General features: G+C 44.7%; 1 protein-coding gene across 1 annotated transcript in view; it reads right to left on the bottom strand.

Moving 5' to 3' along the window:
* Positions 1 to 4,682, bottom strand: part of LOC121913392 (saxitoxin and tetrodotoxin-binding protein 1-like) — an 8,058-nt gene extending 3,376 nt beyond the window's left edge. The window contains exons 1-3 of the mRNA XM_042436101.1: positions 4,651 to 4,682; positions 2,599 to 2,722; positions 747 to 892 (exon numbers count right to left, since the gene is read on the bottom strand). Of these exons, the coding sequence (XP_042292035.1) occupies positions 747 to 892; positions 2,599 to 2,722; positions 4,651 to 4,682 (302 nt within the window). The remainder of the gene's footprint in view (positions 1 to 746; positions 893 to 2,598; positions 2,723 to 4,650) is intronic.
* Between the last annotated feature and the right edge of the window lie 5,318 nt (positions 4,683 to 10,000).

Below are 10,000 nucleotides of genomic sequence, written 5' to 3'. Positions count from 1 at the left end.
ATACTATACTATACTGTTCTATACTATACTATCCTATACTATTCTATACTATACTGTTCTATACTATACTATACTGTTCTATACTATACTATACAATACAATACAATACTATACTATACTATACTATACTATACTGTTCTATACTATACTATCCTATACTATTCTATACTATACTGTTCTATACTATACAATACAATACTATACTATACTATACTATACTATACTATACTATACTATACTGTTCTATACTATACTATACTATTCTATACTGTTCTATACTATACTATACTATACTATACTATACTATACTATACTATACTATACTAAACTATACTATACTATACTATACTATACTGTTCTATACTACACTATCCTATACTATACTTTTCTGTACTATACTATACTATACTATACTATACTATACTATACTATACTGTTCTATACTATACTATACTATTTATACTATTAAAAAGACAATTACATCTGATTGACAAGAGCCGTGACACTGTTTACATAAAAGTTGGTAAACTCTTCAAGTAAAGGCGTGGACTGCCCGTCCACCTCATAGCCACACTACATAGCAGATTAATGCTCACAGTTTTGGAATCACATGTTCAGCTATCACATGTGGTTTTAATCACATCTGGCTGTCCACATACTTTTGTCCACTCAGGCTACAGGCTCAGGTTCAGGCCACAACTAACAGCTGTGTGTCAGACTAATGAAAATTATTTAAACGATCTCACAGTAACAGGTTCCTCTCGCTGAACACAATGCTTTTGTTGTCAGGGAGGAGTCTCATCTCCACGAGGGAGCTGGAGAGGCTTCCCAGCAGGCCTGAACCCATCGGACTGTCTGCGACCGCCCACACCAGAACCCAGTCCCCGATAACCTGCAGGAGGAGAGAACCAGGTCAGAGTCAGACGGGGTCATAGCAACACTGAGGACACTGAGGCCTCTCTGGTTTCTCTGGGAATTTGTTTTTTAGAAAACTTTCAGGAGTTTTACATTCAGTCATTTCAAACTTACATATGATGGAAATTATTAGGCTGGTTCCACTAGTTTTACACTTAAGGAGGTTCCCAGTGTTCCCAGTGTGTTAAACCAGCAGTCAGGTGTCTGTAATCATTCCTCCTGTTCATACTGGATATTAAAAGATCCTTCAAATGTGCTTTCAATGGAAGTGATGGAGGCCAAAATCCACAGTGTGTCCACACAGTCATTTAAAAGTCTGTGTGAAGCTTCTATTCAGCTTCATCAGTCTGAGTTAGTCATATCAAGTGGATATCTGACACATTTACAGTCTTTTTAGCATCAAATTCCCTCTTTGTGTTTCCTCGGACAGTGTTTCCCTGTTGAGCTGCAGGTGGAAGTACAGTAACAAAAAGAGGAACTTTGGCACTAAAAAGACTGAAAGGTTGAAAGATATCTACTTGATTTGACTCATTTGGACGCTGAAGCTTCATATTAGCTTCAGACTGTGGATTTTGTCCTCCATCACTTCCATTGTAAGGTCATTATGAAGGGATCTTCTAATGGTCAGTATGAACAGGAGGAATGATTACAGCAAGAAACACAGCTTTAATGTTCATTTGAACTCCTGAACGTTGGTTTAAGACACACTGGAAAACTTGTAAGATTATATATTCACCCTCAAAGAAGAAAAAGCACATTAGAGCTTATCATATCAAGTGAAACACATATTAGTACAGTTACATCTACATCAAACTAATGACCAAAAGCTGTCCCTCTCATAGATGACATCAAATCTCTTGCACGACTCTTTGTAAACTAAAGTGGAAACGATGTAAACACAAGGTGCATGTTAATCCCAATAAATATGAACTCGTAGCATCTTATAAACTCACTAGATGAATAACACAGGTACATAAACATCATTTGGCTGATTTGTGTGTGGATAAGTTATCAATTACATTTCTATTCCTGTAGTGGAAGTCAGAGGATATGTTGATGTTTATGTGTCCAGTATGAACATAAGCTGCTGTCTCTCTGTTAGTGACGTCTGCCCTCAGATACGACCAGCAACAAACTGTTTTATAAACCAATTTTATTCTTGAATGAATGAAAAGAAATAAAAGACCAAAACATATTAACAACATGTCAGGATGTGTTTTCACTGGCTGCTGGCTTACAGGCAGCCCAGTGTCTACATGTGTTTTTTACTTTTGTTTGATTAGTTTCTTAAATATTTAATATCTCCTCCCACCTGCTGCTTCAGTACTTTGTTCATCGTGTAAATCTCTGAGTTTTGCTACTCTTTTTTTAATAAAGGTGTTTAACTTACTTTATTTTAAATTTGTCTCCGAATGTTACTTCAACCACATCAAAATAAGAAAACATTGTTGATGAATGAATCTGGAAAATCCCAAAATGTTGATTTTTCTGCAGCACCTGTTCATAGCAACTAGTCCACAAAAACATTGAATATAATCTAGAAATCTACAAAACATAATTGGCAAAACAAATGATTAAATATAAACTTAATTTGTGTGATTGAGACACAACAAACAGTTTCTAAATCAACATCGGACAAGTAAAAGAAACGAGGTCAGAGGTCAGCGGAGGGTGCAGACTCACGGTGCTCAGGTCCTTTGTTAGCGTTTTCTTCACACTGTCACATTCCTCGGTGGTCGGTGCTGCGTCGGTGCAGAGCGCCGCCAGCAGCAGCAGCAGCAGCAGCACTCGCTTCACAATGCTCATCCTGCTCAGGAAGGAAAAACAAACACACCCTGCTCTAAGCTCCGTCTGGACAGCAGAGCCGAGGAGGGACGCAGGTTAGTTTATAGCGGCCCCGGGCTCCCGCCAGCCCCTCAGCCCCCCCTCAGCCACCCCTCGCCGGCCCCTCGCTGGCCCCTCGCCAACCCGTCGCCGACCTGTTGCCGGCCCCTCGCCAGCCCCTCAACCGCCCCTCACTGGCCCCTCGCCGACCGCTCGCCGGCCTGTCGCCGGCCTGTTGCCGACCCCTCGCCGACCCCTCACTGACCCCTCGCCGGCCCGTTGCCAACCCCTCGCCGACCCCTCGCCAGCCAACCGCCCCTCACCGGCCCCTCGCCAGCCCCTCACCTCGTCGGTCCAAAGTGTGTGTGTGCTCAGCGGGTTATTGAACTCTGCAGCTCTCAGCAGGAAAAACAAGGTGTTTAAAGAACCATCACCTAAACTGTAACTACATCAAGCATGATTTACAACTGTGCTTTTCCTACGGTCACATGTCAAATGTCTTCCATGACTTTGGTTCAGGCTGAGTTTGTACATAATTCTACCTTAAAGCATCTATAACATATATTTCCTTCCTCCACACTCTGAAACTACTTTGTCCTTTACATTTTTTACAACTTTTTACATTTCCTGCTTTTTGTGATTTACAATAATATTTTTGGTTTTTAAAAATATTCAGTTTCATTAGTGCACTAAGAGCAAACACTTCAAACTACATACATGTTCAGTCTCACATTTTATGTCAGACTCATGTCTGATTTTCAGACAGTGTCATTAACCTGCTGTGAGACTGAGGGTGTTGACCCCATTGACCCCCACCATACATGGCAGTCCTCCAGAGCTGAAATAATTAGATGATTAATTGATGAGTCAATTGACACTAAATTAATCGGTAACGATTTTAATAAATGAGTCATTGCTCAAGTCATTTTTCATCATAAAAATGTCAAATCTTCTGTCAGCAGCTTCTTACATGTGAATATTTGTTAGTTTTCCAGTTTCCATCATAGTAAACAACATGTTTGTGTTTGTGACAAAACATCTGAATATGTTCAGTTGAGCTTCAGAGAATAATGATCGACATCAGTAGATTATTAAAGTTATATTGTAATTACAGTCCTGCTATGATGAATAATACCAGCTGTCCCTCAGATTGATAAAACACAACTTTACAACTAAAGAACTCAACAGAAACTAATGTAGTTAACTTGTTAACTTAGGTTCGGGAGCAGAACCATGCCTCAAACACACCTCTAATCATCTGCCAAGCCTACTCATACCGGGTCAACACATCCTACCCTGTCTGTCTCAGATTTCTCGAGCTCAGACAGACCGTGCTTGTCGCCTAAAACGCCTAAACAACTTCTATTCAAACAAGACAAAAGGTAAAGATCATCTACCTACCATGCATCTGGAACTGCAAATCCACTCAACTGATTCAGACTCGCAGCAGCACCCAGATCGCAGCCAAACACGCCGGCGTAGTCGCTTGCGGTCGGTGGTCAGCGAACCTCCGTCCCGCCGGCGTCTCCGTTCAAGATTCGCCAACGAGATGTCTCGGACTCCAACAGCCGAGACCCGCAAATCTCAGGCCTCCTCTCCTCCTTCAGCGAGGACCAGACGCCGCGGGCAGGGTCGTAGGAGCCAGCTCCAACCCTCTCCTCATTGGCAGCTGACCCCATCGCCTAGGCTCCCAGCTCCCGGCTCTTCACCACGGCGCACTCGCGGTGCGCCATCAGCTGCGATTCGGCAGTCTCCGCGTCCTCAAACTGAGCCCAACATCAAAAACTGGACTGTTGCTCGAGGGCATCCCACTTCATTGCAACGCAAACAAAGCCACACTTTTTCGACTGTATTCGGCCTCCATCAACGCAACAACAGACGCCATACCTCCCGCACTTCCGGCTTCCTCACCTGAGCCACCCACTGCCGGTGTCGTCAGGCATGACGTTACTGGGACGTCGCTCATCCCTGTCTTCGCAGGCTTCACAAAATCCCTGTGTACATACATCCTTTCATCCCATCATCCCTTCCTCTACCCTTCCTTCAGCCGTTCCCAGCAACACGGCTTCTGCTCCTCCTTTTTCTGCAATAGCCACCGCAGCAGCAGGAGAGCCTCAGTCAGCAACTCAAGGGGTCCCACCACAGGCCAACCAACTCAGTGATCTCCAACCTCCTTCTTCACTTCCAACTGGTCTATCCTTTCCCCCTCCCCTCCCCATCCCCACCCCATCCCTTCCCCAACACCCAAATGTATTTTCTCAGTGTGCCAGCAATTTCACCCTCACCACAGCAGCACCACCTGTACAGCCATCTTCATCTGTTTATCGTCCTTCTCCTGTCTCTCCTGCACTACGCCAACAGATTCTCTCTGGTAATTACATAGAGTTAGCCCAGCTCCTTAAGCCATCGGTCATCGACATTAATCAGCTCAGGGAAGTGCAGACAAACTTCGGCTCCATGCAACTCCGCCACTCACTACCCTCACAGTCTAAAGACCTAACCCCCACAGACTTTGCCTTCACTTTCTCCCTTTACCGTGACGTTATCTGCTCTGCATTTCTAAAAACGGAGAGCGGAGCTGGATGACTATCTATCCATCGTGCTCGACATGGCTTTACGCTTTGGAGGGACAGGGTTTTACATCTACCATATGCACTTTGCCAACCAGGCAGCTGGCCTGATACAACAGTTTAACCAGGGAATGTACTGGGGCACCCTTGACTCCAAACTCTACTGCTGCATATTTGCAGCCTGCACGTCCCTCTCCTGTGAGTTATGTGGAGCCCCTTCCCACCCCACCACAGCATGCACTGTCACTGCTCCTCCAACTCATTAACCCCCCTCTTCTTCACGCAATGCCACAGTCTTTAACCGCTGGTCACCTGCCGCACCCCCACCTCCCATCATCCCTAGGCCCACAGGCATACGTCCTTCAGTCAATGTCTCCATGCCGAAGGGGGTCGACAAATAGGGAAGGCCGATCCTTTACCGGGGAGGCAGGATGGTGTGCAATAACTTCAATCACCTGGGATGCTCTCTTTCCAACTGCCACCTCCTGCACGTCTGCTCCTTCTGAGGCAGTGTTCATGCCAGGAGCACCTGCCCCCACAATCCAACCATACCTGCAGACTAACTAGTACAGAACCTCAGCACACCTGTTAAGAAGCCCTAGGCAGGTTCCTGACTAAAAATCACAGGTTCCCTTACATTATCCATCTTCTTGACAATTTCTTGTTGTCACTCCACTATCCTCACCTCCTCAATACACTCACAAACACTCCTCCGCATTCGGCATCCCTCTTTCCAAGGAGAAAGAGGCACTTCCGTTGAGTTCCTAGGCATCGCCCCTGGACTCAATTTTGTTCAAAGCATCTCTGCCTTCTGAGACATATAACGCACCTCTCTGCTCCTGTCATTACTTCCTGGCAAACAAAGAAGACATTTAACTGCACACAGATGCTACTCCCTCCACAGGTTTTCGGCGGCTATTATGGGGGGGGGGGGTGGTTCGCCTCTGCTTGGCCCCTAGTGTTCAAATCCCTAGTGTTCGAATCCCTCGACTCAGAGTACCACTCTCCTTCATCTGCACTTTACGAGCCGTACCCCTTCTTAATAGCCACCATTCTTTGGGGGCATGAATGGTCAAAAATAAATAAATAATCCATACTTATCCACTCCAATAACACCACAGCCGTAGTGATCCTAAACAAAGGTCGATCTTGATCTCTAGCCATCATGCAATTCCTGGGCAGACTCACCTTATTCTCAGCTCAACACCAGTTCATCCTCTGGGCAGCCCACATCCTGGTTTCACTGTCTCGCTTCTTATCCCAGAAATTCAGACACTTGGCCGCAGAATCGGATCTTCAATCGGCGCTTATCTATTTCGAGCCACAACATTCGGCTAGCTCCACACCTGGCAAACCTCTCTAACGCTTCACTAGAACTCATCCTTAACAGTCTCAAGCACACTCTGTCTACCTAACTGGCTGGAATTGCTTCAAGGTATATCACTCCACCTGTCAACTACCTTTTCCCTTTCTGGACATCACGTCCACCTGCAATTTCTTACCCATTCTTGTTCATTCCATCCAAATCCGGTCTTCCACCATCCAGACCTACTCAGCAGGAATCGACTCCTTCATCAAACTAGTCACTGCCTTCCATTGTCCTTCAACCTCCCGTTCTCATGTTACCAGGTCAATAAAAGGCTTGCATACACAGGAACCGGCTCTCCCAGCAAAACACTGGCCACTCACTTCTTACCTTCTCAGAATCTGTGCTGCTCCCTATGTTCAGGCTACATATTCCCTTTGGTTGACTTAACTCTAGAATCCATGTTCTGTTGGCTTTTGGATTCTCAAGGTGCTCCAAATCTGCCCCAACTTCATCGGTCTATAATTCTTCTCGTCACCCCAGTCTACCTCACATAACCATCCACATTGCTGACCCACTCATATTCACGCTCCAAGGAGCAAAACAGATCGGCTAGAAGTTTCTTTCCATATCTACTTTTCCGCCTCAAATCCTATCTCAGCACATACGAGCCGCTGACTGAATACATCAGCTCCAGGTACGCCGCTAAGGCATCACCTCAACACCCATTCTTCCTCATCGAAACAGAGCTCACGTTCAAATCAGTACTATTTAAATCTGACTCTTTTGGGGGCCAGTGATCAGCTGAGGCGGAAATATGCCTGAGACGGAACCCCCACACTGAGTCTCCCTCTGCCTGGTCTTCAGTACATCCTCCCAGACGACATCTTCCCTCTACCTTCACCCACACCCACGCATCTATCCTCAACATTCAGTACCTTCTGAATTCCATTAACTCTTTAAATGGCATATTGTTGTGGCGTGGTTCATGCGAGTGAAAAACTATTAAAGTCTTCAGAGTCTCTGATGAAGGAGCTCAGATTGGAGTCACTGCCCTCATGTACCTGCATGTCTTATATCAGAGTGATTGTATGTGGCTTTTATGTCTTAGTTTGTGCTTTGCATGTTTAAGTTAGTGTCTAATAATGCAGCACATTGTCTTTTTACATATGTTCATATTACAGTTTTTTCTGATTGTTTTTCTGCTCGGTTCAACGCTGAGTCACATGTTGAACTTTACCAACACACAGCAGCTCATTTTTGTAACGGGTATAGAATGGACCCAGTAGCAACACAAATGACACGGTATAAATTTTACAGTCTTTATTCCACACAATGTCAAGACAAAAGTAGCACAGTCAGAGAAACACAGTTCTGATGAGTATGGCTCCACCGGGAATCGAACCCCAATCTTCCACTCCCAAAGCAGACAAACCACAGCACTGGCAACAGTCCAACAGTTCTTAGGCAGGCTAGATTGGTGATGAAGAGGGAAAGACGCAACACTGCACAAGAACAGTCTCTAGTCCAGAGCTCCGGGGGAAGCAGCAGTGTGCCGGAAGGCAGTAGGCAGGGCGTCGTGGACTGGGCTGCTTCAGCAGGAGGTAAACAGGCAGCAGAGCAGATGTAACCAGAGATGATGGCAGAGCAGGAATCGGAACGTCTCTCAACCACCAGCAGACAAAGACCAGGGAACCGGCAGGCAGAACTCAGAGTCAGGGACAGAAGGCTGGTGGGTTTACCGGGGCAGAGACGAGGAGCGACGGTCGGAGACAAGCTGATCAGGAACCAGGAAGGCAGTCCAGAGATGACGGCGAGATGACTTAGCATAGTAGCATAGACAATCTGACAAAGAGGGAGTGGGCTGCGGCAGCTTATATACTGGCTTGATTGGAGATGATGAGCAGGTGGGAGCGCCAGGTGAAAGTGGTTGAACTAATGAGGGGTGTTGCAGAGCAGAGAGTGAGACTGAATGATTGGATAATTCCCACAGCAACAGGTGAGGGGGAGAGCAGACTCTAACAATTTTACACACAAACACAACAACACGTGTCAATCAGACACACTGAGATAAAAACACAACAACAGGAAGTACATGAGGATCTTTTATTACATCACTAATATATTGTGTTTATGTAGTTTTAATTGTTAATAGTGTATAAATGTGTATATTGTGTAAATACAGTCAGATGTGTAGCTCTCTATAGCACGTACTACAGTGTAGGGATGTGCAGAGAGCCCAGTATTTGTATTTGTATCTGTGTTTGTTGAGGCAGCAAAATTATTTGTATTTGTATTTGTGTAAACATGTATTTCTGATGATCATGAATAGAGTGAGACACACAAAGAAGCATAAGTTTGAATACGACTTCCTTTCCGGCCGGGGTCTTGTCATATGCAAATACAATGAACAACAAGCCAACTTGAGCTGGGATCTTTTATACCTTGTCATCTCTTCAACATGTGTTTCCAATTATCACTGGATTTCTCCTTTGTATGAGGAGTGATGATATGTACCTGTCAACCTGTCAGACATCTTGGCGCCAATCCTATCAAGCTAATGAATTTACACATAAGGGCCCCACACTAGATGTCATTCCACATTTGTCTTTATAACACATGAACATGGTGCATCAACTAAAGGTTTATTACATTCATTAAGAAAGAAAATACCTAATATCAATTTTTATTCCAATAAAAGTGAAAAGAGGCTTTTAAATCCTGTTAATTACAATAAGTGTTCATGAATAAACTACCTTATGAAGTTGGTCCCCACACCGGGTCTCTAACTGGAGTCTCTCAGATCAGAGACGACTGCGCTGACTACTGAGATAAAACTTTACTCATCACCTCCCTGCAGACAGACCTCTACCTATTTATACACCCATAACACACAGACAGCACAGCCTGGAACATGTGAAGAACTTCAGAGGTGATTCTTGATTTGCACTTTTCATTTATTGCCTATTTTTTTACAACCTAACTTTGTAGAAAGGAGAAGAGGAACAACAGGTTATGGAGAGTCTCTTGGGACCACTTTGCTTGTGTCAGTAGTTCAGCTTTATCTCTGGGGAACACCCCCAACTCCAGGACTGATGTCCAAATCAGGAAATGTGCGTCATGCAGCAGGTGGATGTGACTCCCCTCACTGAGACCTGCTGATAGACGTCACAGCGGAGCAGAGGAGAGACACTGAGATAGAGATGTAACCGACCTGCACGCTGGTATCTGACATGGGTTTTTTTTCTTCTCGAAAACAAATAATTTTTAAAATATTTGATTGAAACAAATCCATCACACTATTACTGCTTTGCCAAATAACGTATTTGTATTTGGGCACACCCCTTGTACAGTGTATCTAAAGGAACGAGTCATAGAAATGCAG

The sequence above is a fragment of the Thunnus maccoyii genome, chromosome 15 (assembly GCF_910596095.1).
Source record: "Thunnus maccoyii chromosome 15, fThuMac1.1, whole genome shotgun sequence".
NCBI lineage: Eukaryota > Metazoa > Chordata > Actinopteri > Scombriformes > Scombridae > Thunnus > Thunnus maccoyii.
The sequence above is the reverse complement of the archived record's forward strand: the minus strand, read 5'-3'. Positions and strand labels throughout refer to the sequence as shown.